Genomic DNA, 18,712 nt, shown 5'->3' on the forward strand with positions numbered 1-18,712 from the left:
ATGTACACAAACTTTGTTTAATACACAAAGTTATTAAAAATATTGTATTAAATGACCTTCAGGCTGTGTGTATAAGGTGTAAATGAAACATAAATTAATTGTGTGAATGTACAGACTTTGCTTAATGCACAAAGTTATTACAAATATTGGCTAAAATGACCTTCAGGCTGTGTGTATAAGGTGTATATGAAACATAAATGCATTCTGTGCTTTGACTTGAGTCCCATCTCCATGATATCTCATTATGGTATGCAATTATTCCAAAATATGGAAAAATCCGATATCCAAAATACTTCTGGTCCCAAGCATTTTGGATAAGGGATACTCAACCTGTATTAGCCTTGGGGAGAGAGTCACACTAATGCAGTGGTGCAAGTGGGCGGGTACGGCGTACAATTACCGTACCCATGCCGACGGGCCGCCACTACTCGCCGCCGCTCCCCTCTCTCCCTCTGCTGCTCACCTGTGCTGCTGCTTGAGGGGAGGAGAGCGCAGCGTTCGCTCTCCTGCCCCTCAGTGTCTTCCTTCAATTCAGCGCCGTCCGTGAGCCAATCAGAGCTCGCGGACCGGCAGTCAAGGCTGCCGGACTGCGAGCTGTGATTGGCTCACGGATGGCGCTGAATTGAAGGAAGACAGTGACACCCGCACCGACTGAGGGGTAGGAGAGGCGCAGGCCGCGCTCTCCTCTCCTCACGCACACACAGGATGAAGACACCAGCGGCAGTAGCAGCGGTGAGCAGCAGGGGAAGGGGGCATGTATACCTGGCACTGGGGGGACATGTGTACCTGGCACTGGGGGCATATCAGGCACTGGGGGGAATGTGTACCTGGCACTGGGGGGATATCTGGCACTTGGGGGACATGAGTATCTGGCACTGTGGGCATATCTGGCACTGCGGGGGACATGTGTATCTGGCACTGGGGGCTTATCTGACACTGAGGGCATATCGGGCACTGGGGGCATATCGGGCACTGGGGGCATATCGGGCACTGGAAGGGACATGTGTATCTGGCACTGGGGGCATATCTGGCACTGGGGGGACATGTGTATCTGTCACTGGGGGGACATGTGTATCTAGCACTGTGGGCATATCTGGCACTGCGGGGGACATGTGTATCTGGCACTGGGGGCATATCTGGCACTGCGGGGGACATGTGTATCTGTCACTGGGGGGACATGTGTATCTAGCACTGTGGGCATATCTGGCACTGCGGGGGACATGTGTATCTGGCACTGGGGGCATATCTGACACTGAGGGCATATCTGGCACTGGGGGGACATCGGTCACTGGGGGGACATGTGTATCTGGCACTGGGGGCATATCTGGCACTGGGGGAACATGTGCATCTGGCACTGGGGGCATATCTGGCACTGTGGGGACATGTGTATCTGGCACTGGGGGCATATCTGGCACTGAGTGCATATCTGGCAATGGGGGCATATCTGGCACTGTGAGCAATGTATATCTGGCACTCTGGGGGCATTTGTGTATCTGGCACTCTGGGGGCATTTGTGTATCTGGCACTGTGAGGCAATGTATATCTGGCACTCTGGGGGCATTTGTGTATCTGGCACTGTGGGGCAATGTGTATCTGGCACTGTGGGGCAACATGTATCTGGCACTATTGGGGTCATATGTTTATCTGCCCCTCCCCCATATGTGTACCACACCCCCATTTTCATTGGCCATGCCCCAATTTTCATTGGCCACACCCCATGTGGCATTTGGCTCACCCAATTTTTGCCACGCGCCCTTCGGCGCGCACACACAGTACCTATAAGACGTTTTTTCTACTTGCACCACTGCACTAATGATATTTTTTCCTTGTCCAATGACCCAATGACAATTTATTGTGTACTTCGCATTGTTTATTATATGTGCCATTTGCATTATTATTTCAGTCACTATACGATTTTTGCAAAGTCCACACATATTTTAGTAAGTGTCAATAAAATACAGAAGTTGTATTTAAGAAAGAGAGATTCGTTTTTGCACAATTGGTGGCAGCTGGCATCTGAGACAATGTGTTTGGTCAATGGCACTGACCACATCAGTCGTCAGGTCCTTTAAGCAAACACCCCAAAAAATTAATAAACTGTTGCATGATTATTATTATTATTATTATTAATAATATTATTATTTTGCAGAAGGAAGAGAAAAATAAGAATTTACTTACCGATAATTCTATTTCTCATAGTCCGTAGTGGATGCTGGGAACTCCGTAAGGACCATGGGGATTAGCGACTCCGCAGGAGACTGGGCACAAAAGTAAAGCTTTAGGACTACCTGGTGTGCACTGGCTCCTCCCCCTATGACCCTCCGCCAAGCCTCAGTTAGGATACTGTGCCCGGACGAGCGTACACAATAAGGAAGGATTTTGAATCCCGGGTAAGACTCATACCAGCCACACCAATCACACCGTACAACCTGTGATCTGAACCCAGTTAACAGCATGATAACAGAGGAGTCTCTGAAAAGATGGCTCACAACAATAATAACCCGATTTTTGTAACAATAACTATGTACAAGTATTGCAGACAATCCGCACTTGGGATGGGCGCCCAGCATCCACTACGGACTATGAGAAATAGAATTATCGGTAAGTAAATTCTTATTTTCTCTGACGTCCTAGTGGATGCTGGGAACTCCGTAAGGACCATGGGGATTATACCAAAGCTCCTAAACGGGCGGGAGAGTGCGGATGACTCTGCAGCACCGAATGAGAGAACTCCAGGTCCTCCTCAGCCAGGGTATCAAATTTGTAGAATTTAGCAAACGTGTTTGCCCCTGACCAAGTAGCTGCTCGGCAAAGTTGTAACGCCGAGACCCCTCGGGCAGCCGCCCAAGATGAGCCCACCTTCCTTGTGGAATGGGCTTTTACAGATTTTGGCTGTGGCAGGCCTGCCACAGAATGTGCAAGCTGAATTGTACTACAAATCCAACGAGCAATAGTCTGCTTAGAAGCAGGAGCACCCAGCTTGTTGGGTGCATACAGGATAACAGCGAGTCAGATTTCCTGACTCCAGCCGTCCTGGAAACATATATTTTCAAGGCCCTGACTACGTCCAACAACTTGGAGTCCTCCAAGTCACTAGTAGCCGTAGGTACCAAAATAGGTTGGTTCAGATGAAACACTGAAACCACCTTAGGGAGAAAATGAGGACGAGTCCTCAATTCCGCCCTGTCTGAATGGAAGATCAGATAAGGGCTTTTTTAGGATAAAGCCCCCAATTCTGACACGTGCCTGGCCGAGGCCAGGGCCAACAACATGACCACTTTTCATGTGAGATATTTTAACTCCACAGATTCAAGTGGTTCAAACCAATGTGACTTTAGGAACCCCAAAACTACATTGAGATCCCAAAGTGCCACTGGAGGCACAAAAAGAGGCTGTATATGCAGTACCCCTTTTACAGACGTCTGAACTTCAGGTAGTGAAGCTAGTTCTTTCTGGAAGAAAACTGACAGGGCCGAAATTTGAACCTTAATGGACCCCAATTTTAGGCCCATAGACACTCCTGTTTACAGGAAATGCAGGAATCGACCTAGTTGAAATTCCTCCATCGGGGCCTTACTGGCCTCGCACCACGCAACATATTTTCGCCAAATGCGGTGATAATGCTTTGCGGTTACATCCTTCCTGGCTTGACCAGGGTAGGGATGACTTCATCCGGAATGCCTTTTCCCTTCAGGATCCGGCGTTCAACCGCCCTGCCGTCAAACGCAGCCGCGGTAAGTCTTGGAATAGACAGGGTCCTTGCTGGAGCAGGTCCCTTCTTAGAGGTAGAGGCCACGGGTCCTCCGTGAGCATCTCTTGAAGTTCCGGGTACCAAGTCCGTCTTGGCCAATCCGGAGCCACGAGTATAGTTCTTACTCCCCTCCGTCTTATAATTCTCATTACTTTTTGGTATGAGAGGAAGAGGAGGGAACACATACACTGACTGGTACACCCACGGTATTACCAGAGCGTCCACAGCTATTGCCTGAGGGTCCCTTGACCTGGCGCAATACCTGTCCAATTTTTTGTTTAGGCGGGACGCCATCATGTCCACCTTTGGTTTTTCCCAATGGTTTACAATCATGTGGAAGACTTCTGGGTGAAGTCCCCACTCTCCCGGGTGGAGGTCGTGCCTGCTGAGGAAGTCTGCTTCCCAGTTGTCCACTCCCGGAATGAACACTGCTGACAGTGCTATCACATGATTTTCCGCCCAGCGAAAAATCCTTGCAGCTTCTGCCATTGCCCTCCTGCTTCTTGTGCCGCCCTGTCTGTTTACGTGGGCGACTGCCGTGATATTGTCCGACTGGATCAGCACCGGCTGACCTTGAAGCAGAGGTCTTGCTTGGCTTAGGGCATTGTAAATGGCCCTTAGCTCCAAAATATTTATGTGAAGTGATGTCTCCAGGCTTGACCACAAGCCCTGGAAATTTTTTCCCTGTGTGACTGCTCCCCAGCCTCTCAGGCTGGCATCCGTGGTCACCAGGACCCAGTCCTGAATGCCGAATCTGCGGCCCTCTAGAAGATGAGCCCTCTGCAACCACCACAGGAGAGACACCCTTGTCTTTGGTGACAGGGTTATCCGCTGATGCATCTGAAGATGCGATCCGGACCATTTGTCCAGCAGGTCCCACTGGAAAGTTCTTGCGTGGAATCTGCCGAATGGAATTGCTTCGTAGGAAGCCACCATTTTTCCCAGGACCCTTGTGCACTGATGCACTGACACCTGGCCTGGTTTTAGGAGGTTTCTGACTAGTTCGGATAACTCCCTGGCTTTCTCCTCCGGGAGAAACACCTTTTTCTGGACTGTGTCCAGGATCATCCCTAGGAATAGAAGTCGTGTCGTCGGGATCAGCTGTGATTTTGGAATATTGAGAATCCACCGTGCTGGCGCAGCACTATCTGAGATAGTGCTACCCCGACTTCCAACTGTTCCCTGGATCTTGCCCTTATCAGGAGATCGTACAAGTAAGGGATAACTAAAACTCCCTTCCTTCGAAGGAGTATCATCATTTCGGCCATTACCTTGGTAAAGACCCTGGGTGCCGTGGACAATCCAAACGGCAGCGTCTGAAACTGATAGTGACAGTTCTGTACCACAAACCTGAGGTACCCTTGGTGAGAAGGGTAAATTGGGACATGTAGGTAAGCATCTTTGATGTCCAGAGAGACCATATAGTCCCCTTCTTCCAGGTTTGCAATCACTGCTCTGAGTGACTCCATCTTGAATTTGAACCTTTGTATGTAAGTGTTCAAGGATTTTAGATTTAAAAATGGTCTCACCGAGCCGTCCGGCTTCGGTACCACAAATAGTGTGGAATAGTACCCCTTTCCCTGTTGCAGGAGGGGTACCTTGATTATCACCTGCTGGGAATACAGCCTGTGAATGGCTTGCAATACTGTCTCCCTGTCTGAGGGAGACGTCGGTAAAGCAGACTTTATGAAACGGCGAGGGGGAGACGTCTCGAATTTCTTGAGACGGGCCCCCACCGTGCCTGAGACCGCTTGTAAAGCCCCAGCGTCATGCTGAGGACTTTGCGGAGGCAGGAGAGGGCTTTTGTTCCTGGGAATTGGCTGTTTCCAGTGGCCACCAGGTCTGTTAGACCTACCCCAAATAACTCCTCCCTTTTATAAGGCGATACTTCCATATGCCCTTGGAATCATCATCACCTGACCACTGTCTTGTCCATAACCCTCTTCTGGCAGCGCACTTACTCTTGATGCCAGTCGGCAAATATCCCTCTGTGCATCACGCATATATAGAAATGCATCTTTTAAATGCTCTATAGTTAGTAATATACTGTCCCTATCTAGGGTATCAATATTGTCAGTCAGGGAATCCGACCAAGCCACCCCAGCACTGCACATCCAGGCTGAGGCGATTGCTGGTCGCAGTATCACACCCGTGTGAGTGTATATACATTTTAGGATATTTTACTGCTTTCTGTCAGCAGGTTCCTTAAGGGCGGCCGTATCTGGGGACGGTAGTGCCACCTGTTTAGACAAGCGTGTGAGCGCTTTATTCACCCTAAGGGGTGTTTCCCAACGTGCCCTATCCTCTGGCAGGAAGGGGTATGATGCTAATAACATTTTAGGAATTAACAGTTTTTATCGGGAGAAACCCACGCATCATCACACACTTCATTTAATTCCTCAGATGCAGGAAAAACTACAGGCAGTTTTTTCTCACCCAACCTAATACCCTTTTTAGTGGTACTGGTATTATCAGAAATGTGTAAAAACATTTTCCATAGCCTCAATCATGTAACGTGTGGCCCTACTGGAAGTCACATTCGTCTCTTAATCGTCGACACTGGAGTCAGTATCCGTGTCGGCGTCTGTATCTGCCATCTGCGGTAACGGGCGTTTTAGAGCCCCAGATGGCTTTTGAGACACCTGGACAGGCACAGGCTGAGTCGCCGGCTGTCTCATGTCATCAATCTTTTGTAAAGAGCTGACACTGTCACATAATTCCTTCCATAAGCTCATCCACTCAGGTGTCGACTCCCTAGGGGGTGACATCTCTGTTACAGGCAATTGCTCCGCCTCCACCTCATTTTCCTCCTCATACATGTCGACACAACGTACCGACACACAGCACACACACAGGGAATGCTCTGATAGAGGACAGGACCCCACTAGCCTTTTGGGGAGACAGAAGGAGAGTATGCCAGCACACACCAGAGCGCTATATATATATACAGGGATAACCTTATATAAGTGTTTTTCCCCTTATAGCTGCTGTATTGTTATACTGCGCCTAATTAGTGCCCCCCTCTCTTTTTTAACCCCTTTCTGTAGTGTAGTAACTGCAGGGGAGAGCCAGGGAGCTTCCCTCCAACGGAGCTGTGAGAGAAAATGGCGCCAGTGTGCTGAGGAGATAGGCTCCGCCCCCTTCTCGGCGGCCTTTTCTCCCGTTTTTCTGTGGAATCTGGCAGGGGTTAAAATTCATCCATATAGCCCTGGGGGCTATATGTGATGTATTTTCGCCAGCCAAGGTGTTTTTATTGCTGCTCAGGGCGCCCCCCCCTAGCGCCCTGCACCCTCAGTGACCGAAGTGTGAAGTGTGCTGAGGAGCAATGGCGCACAGCTGCAGTGCTGTGCGCTACCTTGGTGAAGACAGGATGTCTTCTGCCGCCGATTTTTCCGGACCTCTTCTTGCTTCTGGCTCTGTAAGGGGGCCGGCGGCGCGGCTCTGGGACCGAGCTCCGAGGCTGGGCCTGTGTTCGGTCCCTCTGGAGCTAATGGTGTCCAGTAGCCTAAGAAGCCCAATCCACTCTGCACGCAGGTGAGTTCGCTTCTTCTCCCCTTAGTCCCTCGATGCAGTGAGCCTGTTGCCAGCAGGTCTCACTGAAAATAAAAAACCTAAAACTAAACTTTCACTAAGAAGCTCAGGAGAGCCCCTAGTGTGCACCCTTCTCGGCCGGGCACAAAAATCTAACTGAGGCTTGGAGGAGGGTCATAGGGGGAGGAGCCAGTGCCCACCAGGTAGTCCTAAAGCTTTACTTTTGTGCCCAGTCTCCTGCGGAGCCGCTAATCCCCATGGTCCTTACGGAGTTCCCAGCATCCACTAGGACGTCAGAGAAATGGTTTTAATATATGAGGTACAAAAGATTTGACAATAATAAATTGCAAAGCATACACAGCAAGATGACAATTACTGTTCATGGACAACACGCACGCACTGAGAAGTCTAAGGCAATGGAAAATCCATTAGCTTACCTGCCCGAACACTCTCAACACAGCTGTAAATTGCCACAAGCATGCAATCGCTGATATCGGTGTGCTTAATGTTGTCAGTGTTGCCAGCTGTGCAGGTGACTTGTCAGCCTTCCAATGAGAATCAATGAGTTTGTGCTGCCATCAATCATCTTCATGCATTACTCCTGCAATGTAGCTGGTGCAGATTGCACGCCTCATTTCATGTGAATTTGCACAGTACCACAGTTACGTAGACATTCCCTTACATACTCCCATTCAGCCTCTGTGCTCTTAGGAGTCTATACATGCAAAATACATATATCATACCAAGCTTTCCCGTACTGGATATACGCAGTGTGAAAAGATAAAATATACACCATGGCACCTGACCTGGTACCCCATCTGCATCAGCCCCTATATGTGATTGCAACATGCAATGCATTCAATTAGGAAAACTGGTGAACAGGAAGCTGTGCTAAAATTGTGACATATCCCTATACTACCCAGTCAGACTGAAAGGATAATTCATTGTTCGAGTTACTGCACCTTATATGCAGTCCTATTGTAAATATTCCTCTGTTTTATATTTTGTGATACTCCGTAACAGCACTAGTTAGAAATCCATAACTAAGATTCACAAACAAGCAATTTGTCCATTATGTTAATAAATACAAATACATAGAAGTGTGGTTTTCTACAAATTAATTTATGAACGTAACTTTCAAAAATGAAGACAAAGAAGGGACAGTATTACTTTCAGTCTGGATATGGTTGTTGCCAATGTGTACCAGCAGCTTACCACAGAAAGCATCTCCGTTCTGATAGTTCTTGCCATTTTGTGTATCCTCCTCATTTTGCACTGTAGATACATGCTTAGCTGAAGCACATCCCATATTTATTCAGTCAGCTCTCGACTGACTCTTTAGAAAAAACATCTCTAGTGGAAAGTTTTCAAGGTATCCCAAGAACACAACGATATATCCACCATTCCTTAACCTGTAAAGATAAATAGGAATTACACTCATCGCCCTTCTTTGGGGAAATCCTGCTGAAATGTCACATTACTGAAACTAAATATGTTTTCTACATCAAAGAAAATGGGGGTTGATGTTTCAAACAGTGAAAGGAGTGGAGAAGAGGACCAGTGGAGGAGTTGCCATATCAACCAATCAGCTTCTGCCTAATACTTTATAGTATGAACAAGATAAATACCACCTAAAACTTGATTGGTTGCTATGGGCAATTTCTTCACGCTTTTCAATGCCATCAATCCCATGGCTATATGCATGTGCAACTCACTTTCTATATGGGCTGGAGCAGTTGATTTTTCGTCTTGTAATAAAACATTTTGTATTCGAATAGTGATCTCTTCTAACACATCGTGGGTGGGGATCTACTAAAGGTCAGTGATTCCAACTTTTTTCAATCAATGAAAAAAAAAAAAAGATAAATAATAATAATAAAAAAAAAAAAAAAAAAACAGGCATCCACTGCCAAGCCCTCTAACCCAGTAACAGGCTACCAGATACGTTTCAGGTGTCGCATTGGGCGGCCCAGTAACAATGAAAGAGAGTAACACATTACACTAAATGTCTGTAATAAGTTAAATTGGTAAATATAATTAATGAAAGAGTTGTATAGCGTAATAACATATCAGCAGGCCTTATAAACATAACTCATTAAAAATGAAGACAAAGAAGGGACATTAATACTTTGACTCTGAATATTGTTGTTGCAAACATGTACCAGCAGCTTACCACAGCAAGCATTTCCACTCTGATAGTCATTACAAGCGCTAACAAAAAACATATGACAACAAAACAGAAGGGAGCATGGGGCTGCAAGTCAAAGCTTGGAGACCGCATATGTAAGGTCAATGTTCAGGTAATATATAAAAATCATTAATCATCATCATCAATCAGCAGCAGATATCCTGTGCGGAGTTAAAGCTGCAATTCCACCTAGTAAATATTTTACCAAAAGATTCCCAATACTTGCCTTGATAATTATCAATTTCAATAAGAACACCCAGGTGCACCCCACTCCTTTTCCTTGAAATGTTTTTTTTTTTTTTTTTTTTTTTTGGGGGGGGGGGGGGGGGGGGCACTAATGATGGTTTGCATCTTCACACCTCTGCCCCTCATCCTAGTACTGTCCCCCACTGCATTTTGATTTGCGTCATGCTGTGGTAGTGGGCAGACTATGATGACTCATATTGCCTTGTCACACTCCCGCACCCTTTGCACTACCTTACATACACACACTTATACACAAACATACTGTGGCTACCAATATTTCTGTCAGCAAAGTACATGCTTAAAGCTTTAATATTGGGGAAGGTTTGGTTCTGCAACTTAATATTACAACTTTCAATTTGCTGTGCTAATCACATGACATTTCCATAAATGCCATGGAATATATTTAACATCAATATAGATTGCCACATGTATGAATTTTTAATTTTTGAAGTACTACCAAAATGATGACATTTGTACTGTTTCACATCACCAGTGGCAATTATTTTTAGTTACAATATGCAAATGCATTCTCTTAAAAAAACTCCCAGCTGTCTTTGCATTATAGCAGTGTTCTACATGCTTCTTTTGATAAACCCACACACTGACACAGCGCATGTTAGCTAAAACCAGTTTACATTCTGCCTTAAAGTCTATTCCAATAAATGTTGTTATGGTAACATCTAATTCATGACTAGTTATCAACAACATCGCCAGTATATTGCAAATCCCCAGAAGTGACATGAAGACATGCTTAAACAGCATTTACTAGTGTTTCATTACATACTGTGAAAATTAGATCTACCATTCACATTATCTACAGTTCTTAAAGTTCTTCATATTTATTCCGGCCTGTGTAAATAAACATTAGACTGCACACAATTATTACAATATAAATCTGTTGCAAAAATCTTATTTTTTTCTTACATCTTAAAACACATTTTTGCAACAAAGTGCATTTGTTACAGAGTGAACTTATTGTTGTTACAAAAAATATTGTGTACTACAAGATAGAATGTGTTGCCGGAATTGTTTAGTCACAGTTGTTGTGTGGGTGAAATTGATTATATGTCAGAACAGAAATGGGTGCTACAAGGGCCGTGACTAGGGTGGGGCAACATGTACCATGGCACAGAGCGCCTAGGGCAGGGGGCCGCTCTTCAGCGGCACTGGTCAATTTTTTGATGTTTTAATAATTCTCACTTATGGCTTCCTCCTCTTTTATCCTGGCATCTACTGGTCACCCCTGTCTCCTCCCTGGACAACGCACCCTCCCCTTTTCTCCCCTTTTGTCCCCTAAGCACCTTCAGTCAAATCCCCCCCTTAATTAAGACACACATTTCAAAATACTGTCATACCCGGAACTCTCACATATAAATATCTCAAATGTACATTTAATCCCAATACTTATTTCACATATTCACTTTTAAAACCGGACACACATGAAAAATATGCTGCAGCCTTTATAAACCTGGCATACAGTGAAACAGCATGCAAATGAACACATTTCAATGCCGTTGTGCATTATTTACATTTCATTTAAATCAGAATCTAAAGGTTAATAACTAATACATGTGAAATAGATAATGCATTCACTTTTTATTGAAGCTGAAAAATATAATATGCATTCTGTTCCTCGCCCTTATGTACGTTTACCAGATAAGCCATGTAAAAACTGACATACGAAATACACAGGCCACATGTTTACACTGTAATTAGGGGATGAGGGGATGTGACCAGCATTCCGAACACTGGCTAGCCATCCAGTCAGCCTGCCAACTAACAGGGACTATTGCCACTCCTGGGTGCCCACTACACCAACAGAGTAGGCATTAAACCTGTGGCAAGCTAAAGTGCTCTGCCAGACATGCCATCTGCCAGAAATATGCTTTTTCTCAGGTTTTATGGCTTTGTCACTGGACAATTTCATCACTGGAAATGTCTCTGGTCTTGAGGAATGTTAAGTATGTCCGTAACAAGAGCATTATAGAGGCTGGGCTGATAAAGGCTGGCGTCCATCAATTTTAAGGATAGCTACAATTTTAAACATAATTTCGATGTTGCACCAACCTTATTAAATATATTAGTTATACTGTATCTTCAACTGATATCAATTGTGAATTGATTCCTCCTCTCTCATCAACAGGTAATTTAGGATTTTATATGTGAACCAACTGCAGAGCATTCCACCTCATGTGTTAGATTGGTTTGATAAAATGTATAGGTAAAAAAAGAAATTGAAAGTTGTAGACTATTCCTTGTGATGTGCTGCATGTTTAAATGATTAGGTAAATAGAAATTAGAATCCTCCTGCAGATTATCTCTACTGATTGCACTGAAATATTAGTTAGCTAATTAGGTGATAATGAATTATAGCATTTCCATAAACATAAGGCACCTGCTTTTGTAATAGATTGTCTATGCATATGATGTATTGTTATTGATAAATGTATTTATTAACAGTTTCTTATACCGCTCAGCAAATTCTGTTGCACTTTATAAATGTATAAAATGTTTGCTATCTACTGACGATTTGTTAAATCTTAGGTGGTTGGTATGTTAGCTTTTTTTCTCTCAACTGTTTAATTGCAAGACTTGCTGTGGGAGGGTACATTGGAGTTTGGGTGTAATCATTGCATTCACATGTTTGGTCTCATTATTTAGAGAGCTGTATAGAGGCTTTGCTGATAGAGTCTGGTGTCCATCAACTCTAAGAACATCTATTCAAAGGATAGCTAAAATGTTAAACATCATTTTGATGTTACACACATATTAAACTGAAGTAAAACAGAAAAACATTCTATCCAAAATGTGGAACACCGAAGGACTGCTTTCAAATAACAAATGTGAGTCCACTACAAGCAACTGCAGACTGAATAACCTGGACACATATCACTTCAATCAGTGTTAGAAATGTTGCAAGACATTTCCACTTCATATGCAAATACTCATATTTATGCTTTTATTTTAGTGAATTCTCAACTGTGCCAATATCATTTTGCCTTTACATATTATTGAAAGTCCTGTCTGATTTACCATTGCTATTTCCCTACTGTCTGTCAATTCTAACAGTTTACTTTAAAACTCAACTCACTCAACCTATTAATCTTCTTTTATTTTGCTTGAAACTATATTATTGTTGTAGAACATACACATTTACCAACACCGTACTTTTACCTGCACTCCTGCAATTCTACTGTTCTGTTTCATAGTCTCCACTCCTATTTCCAAATTTGTTTTTCCACCCATTTATCTCATCCATACTGTATGCCCACGTTTTCATCAATCCTCCCCATCACTCCTTGTCTAACTATACATTTATTTTGCCTCCTACTTGCATTCTGTTTCACAACCACACCTCTGCTTCACTTTTCCTCCTCTCCTCTTACACCACTTTCAGTCACCTCTACTCCACAATGGGCCTACTACCCCACCACTACGCCCTGCTTCCTCCCTCCTTTCCCTGTCTCTTCACCGCACCACCATCTGCATAACACTGTACTTCCTGTCTGCCCTACTTCTGCAATTTCCCCTCCTAGCTTAGAAGCCCACACCAACACTACACCCGCTTTATCCATGCCATGCAAGTTAATCTCCTCTCAACCCCCCTGTACCCTATGGAATGCAAGATCTGTTTGCAACAAACTGATACCCATCCATGATCTTTTTATCACCAACTCACTGCATCTCCTAACTATTACTAAAACCTGGATTACCCCCTCTGACACCATTTCTTCTGCTGCTCTCTCTGGATGCTGCATATTTTCACACACACCCTGATCCGAGGGTCACCAAGATGGTGATGTTGGGGTCCTTTTACCCTCTAGCTACTCCTACCAACTCATACCCCCAGAACCGTCCCTTACATTCGCTATATTTGAGGTCCATGTTATATGCCTCTTCAAAGTAGCTTTCATTTACTGTTCATCTTCGAGTAGCTGTCATTTACTGCCCCCCCCCCGGCATTACCTCCAAATTCCTAGACAAGTTTGCTTCCTGGGTTCCTCACTTCCTCTATTTTTACATTTCCTCCATCCTAATTGATATCCCCCCAAAAAAAACTCTGCCTCTAAACTCCTTAACCTCACCTCTTCACTTGTTCTCTTCCAGTGGAACTCCTCATCCTCCCATGTGAATGGGAGCTCACCTGATCTGGTCTTCATTCACCGTTGTGATATTTCTAATTTCTAAAACTTCCCATTTCCCCTCTCTGACCATAATTTGCTCTCTTTTAACTAATCTATCTCTGCTTCTCCATCTCTACCTCCTAAGGCTTTCATCCCTAAGCTTAACATTGAGGCTATCGACACCACTTCCCTATACTCCCTGTTTGACTCACTTCTCCCTTCTATTCTCACTCATTCCCTGAACAAAACACTTCTCTACACAATGCAGTATTTACTTCTGCTATTGACTCTGTTGCTGCATTGACCACTACTCACCCTCGCAGAACACCACCTCAAACCTGGCACACCAAATGTACCAGATATCTGCAAGAAAGCTCACATACTGCCAAGCGACAGTAGAGAAATCACACTCCAGGGCAGACTTCGTCAATTTCAAACTTCTGCTTTCATCAGTCAGTGCTGCCCTTTCCATCACTAAACAGTAGTATTTCAAGTACCTCATAGCTTCCCATACTTTGAACCCCTGGCACCTCTTTGCCACTGTCAACTTCCTTCTCTGCCCACCCCCACCTCATCTCCCCTCCTTACTTTCTGCTCTTGACTTTGCCACTTACATCACATTCAAAATTGACTCCATACATCAGGACATCACATTGCACCAGACCATCAGCCAGCCACCTCTTTTCCCTTACCACCCCTCCCCATCCCTCTTACCAACTCTAACAACATTCTTTCAGGTATCTGGTGAGGAATTAATGGCCCTCATCCATTCATCCCTCCCCTCCACCACTGCTTATCTCCTTCTGCCTGCTCTCATCTTGCCCACCTCCTCAATCTTTCCCTCTAATGAGGCACTGTCTCCTTTGTCTTCTAGCATGCACTCGCCCCCCTATTCTTAAAAACCTACCCTTGATCCACATACTTTGTCCAACTACTGACCCATCTCTCTACTCCCTTTTGCCTCCAATCTCCTTGAGTGTATTGTTTACAGATACCATACTGCGTTTCGTTCATCCCACTCACTGCTTGACCCATTCCAAACTGACTTCTGCCCTCTCCACTCCAATGAAAATGCCCTCACGAAAGTCTGCAACGACCTCCTTTCTGCTAAATCCAAGGGCCACTACTCTCTGCTTATTCTCCTTGACCTCTCTGCTGCTTTTGACACAGTGAACCATCTCTTCTGCTGCAAATCCTTCACTACCTTGGTCTGCATGATACTGCCCTCTCCTGGCTATCCTCTTACATCTCTGACCGTTCCATCTTTGTCCCCTCTCATGACTCCACCTCCTACCCCTCTTCCACTGTAGGGGTCCCCCAAGTTTCTGTTCTTGGTCCTTTCCTTTCTCTCTCTATACATTCTCTTTAGTTGAGCTCATTAACTCTTTTGACTTACCATATCATCTCTATGTTTATGAAACTCAAATCCCTTTCTACATTTCCTATCCTGACCTCTTCCACACTCAGTTCACTCATATCTCCAACTGTCTCTCTGTTATCTTTCTGATGTCCCCATGTTGTCTTAAATTTAACATGTCTAAGACTGAGCTGATGATTTACTCAATCTCCCGCACAACCTTACCTCACACAATTTCATTATCTATTGATGGCACTACTAACTCCTTTAGCCCCCAAGCACACTGTCTTGGAGTAATTCTTGACTCTTCCCTCTTCTTCAAACAACACATTCAGTACCTCTCATAAACCTGCTGGTTTCATCTCAAATATATTTCCAGGATCAGAACCTCTCGCACCCAGGATGCCATTAAGACCCTTATCCACTCACTGGTCATCTCCAGACTGGACTACAGTAATTTCCTATCTGGCATCCCTGACAAATGCCTCTCTTCACTCCAAGCTGTCCTTAATGCTGCTGCTCAGCTCATCTTCCTCACCAAACATACTATGTCAACCTCCCCTCAATTAGAAGCCCTTCACTGGCTCCCCTTCCTCGTCTTAATCCAATTCACACTTCTTACACACACTTACAAAAGTCCTCACCCACTCCTCTCCTATTTACATCTCTGACCTCAGCACCCTTTGATTTCATCACCCTTCCCCCTCCAGTCCTCATTGCTCTGCTAATGCACACCGCCTCTCTGGCCTACTGATTACCTCCTCCATGATTTTTCTTTGTAATTCTCTACCTCTCCCCCTCTCTACAAAACTTCAATTGTGCTCTCAAGACCCAATTCTTCACCAAACTCTCATCCTAAACACTGTCTCACATGCTCACTGTCTACCCCATCTGTGTCACCACTGTCCTTCGATACTACCTTCGATAATACCAAATCCATTGTTTTTTTTGCCACCCTGATACTTATTTCAGTGTCATCTGCTGATGTTAATATAACCTGTACTTGTCCTACAGTATATTGTCTTCAACTGTAAGTCACTGGTTTCTTCTTTTGCTTATTTGTGTATGTACTATTATTGGGCACTATGGACCTCTAAATAAAGCTTAATAATAATAAAAAATAACAAGCGACCATCATGATCCATCCTTAGTCGCTGGCATTTATAAATTAGTCTGATTTTAGGATAAAATATACAACCTTGGATATATCATGATGGTAACTGTAGTACAGCATAGTGTGCCTAGACTGTACTGTGTGAGTAGGGCTCTTAACAGCATTGTAGGCTGTGGGCAAAGCAATACATTAGTTACCGTGAAGGGGTGGTTAGGGGCCCCAATAACAAAAAAAAATCATAAATGCTTGCAGCTCTGCATCGTCTCTCCACTTGCTTCCATATAGTGAATGGCATGATTTGTGGATAGCTCCAGTCATCCACCATTCACTGCCTGGCTGCAGGCTGGGAGGCAGGTAAAGAATGCTGTCTCACCACTCTGATTGTGTGACCATCAGGCATCCATGCTCAAAAGCCCCTAGAAATGTGGGGCCCCGGGCAGCACATTATGTGTTAAGATGACCCTGTGTGTGAGACATGTTTATATACATTGCTTAGTAGCAAAGCAGCAGTGGAGATTATTGGCATTTGCGCATACTGGGCCTAATTCAGATGTGGACGGAGTGTGCATCACTAATGCCTACTTGGAAGTAGTAGTGATTCACTAGTTTAATAATGCAGCAGTAGGTGTCTGACACCTCCTGCTTCCATTTGTGATCTGGTACTGCATCCTAGGATGCAGCATCAGATCACCTGCGACACCATTGGGCAGTTGAGTGACCCATGGGTCACGCAAGCCAGTCCTCGAAAGTTCCTACAAAGAGGCCAGGAAATCTTCATCTTTCAACAGAGATCCTGGCCTCGGTACTCCCCCAAAATGGAGGTGACGCTCCATTTTGGAAACAGGCCATCTCCATCCCCACCCCCACATGGCTGCAGACTGTTAACTTATTGACGTCTTCAGCTGTAGTGTGTCCAATATTGCATTACTCCAGGACCTGAATTAGGCCCACTGCCAAGGGTGCCTGTGCCCTTTAGTAAAATTTTAGCACATAATCTAAACGTGCATGGAATAAATTTTATTTTTATTGGTTATCAATACGATCATTTCTTGGAGTATAGCAGCCTTCAGTTGATTAATGGTTCTTGGTCGATGTTTGTACACCTCAGCTTTCAGATGGCCCCGCTGGCTGTGTAGAGACCTTTCATGAAGCTCCGCCAAGTAATGAAAACTCTGTTTGTTATCGTAGTCAGACAAATGAAATTGAGCTTTGGCAAGAAAATGCAATGATAACGGCAGGAATGACCTGCTGAGTGGTGCGAAGCTTCAGAAATTGATCACTTAATGTGTATCACGATTGAAGGCCACCATCAGGATAATATCATATTCAAACCAATTGAAAATAAACTGTATTCCATGCACTTTTAAATTATGTACTAACATTTTGACTAGCATTTGCCATGCCTTTTTGTTAACCTTTAAATTCTGGGAGGGTTTGTATCCTTGTTAAATGGAGCCCAGAGAGAGAAACCAGGGAGAAGATCAGGGTGGTGCAATTAGTGCTCCGGACACAGCGTATGTGCCCTGTGAACGGAATCGGCCACATCCACCCGCTGCCCAGACCCAGTAAAGCCCCCTCTCACCTGTCTCTGCTGCATCCTGAGCATTTGAACTGCCTGTCGAGCATGTCACATCTTGCTCCAGACTATTTCTTACCTGGGAACAGAGCTCTACTCCTGCTGTACAGCCTGCTGGTGCGATTTCAGATCTTGCTGCCCGATGCCTCCTTGCTCCTGCCTGGCCTCTCCATCAGTGACTGCCTGAATGGAAGACCTGCTGCGGTGCTCCCGGTAACTGCATGGTCTCTCCTCTCTCCGTCACTTGAGCTTACATCTGGGGTAAGTGGCTGCCATTTTGTATTTCGCTCCTCAGAGTCCTGTGCTGCCAAAGTTCTCCTGCTCATCCCTGGGTACCCTCTTATTCTATATCACCTTCTGTGGGGCATAAACAGAGTGCTCATGTACTCTTCCTTTCCATGTACAGTTGGTATGCACTGCTGCAATGTATAATAGTAGCAGTGTACCCTGCTCCTTCTCTGCCAGGCGCACCACTACTATTATACAATGATGGGGATGCAGAGGGAGGAGGCGTAATGTATAAAAGGGGCAGTACTGTGGTGTAATGTGTATAAGGGGTACTAATGAGTGGTTCAATGTGTGTAAGAGGTACTTCTGTGCAATGTCATGTGAATAACGGGCACTACTGTGGGGTGTATTGTGAATTACTACTATTCTGTGGCCTCGACCGCTCCCTACAAAGTCACGCCGCTTTTCCCAATTTTGAGTATAGGGGGTTGGCACCAGTTCACTTTTTGGCACAGGGCACAAAAATATCTAGTTATGCCTCCGGTGGAAGTGTTTGCTATACTTGGCATTGGGCTGGTGCAAGTTTCAGTGGTGTGA

At 44.9% G+C, this 18,712-nt stretch overlaps 1 protein-coding gene across 2 annotated transcripts in view; it reads right to left on the reverse strand.

Moving 5' to 3' along the window:
• Positions 1 to 18,712, reverse strand: part of C9H1orf21 (chromosome 9 C1orf21 homolog) — a 222,978-nt gene that overhangs the window by 70,206 nt on the left and 134,060 nt on the right. For both annotated transcript variants that reach the window (XM_063940207.1, XM_063940206.1), the window contains exon 2: positions 8,498 to 8,694. In XM_063940207.1, coding sequence (XP_063796277.1) covers positions 8,498 to 8,591 — 94 coding nt within the window. In that variant the 5' untranslated portion in view covers positions 8,592 to 8,694. The remainder of the gene's footprint in view (positions 1 to 8,497; positions 8,695 to 18,712) is intronic.

Source organism: Pseudophryne corroboree, chromosome 9 (assembly GCF_028390025.1).
Source record: "Pseudophryne corroboree isolate aPseCor3 chromosome 9, aPseCor3.hap2, whole genome shotgun sequence".
In the NCBI taxonomy this organism is placed as follows: domain Eukaryota; kingdom Metazoa; phylum Chordata; class Amphibia; order Anura; family Myobatrachidae; genus Pseudophryne; species Pseudophryne corroboree.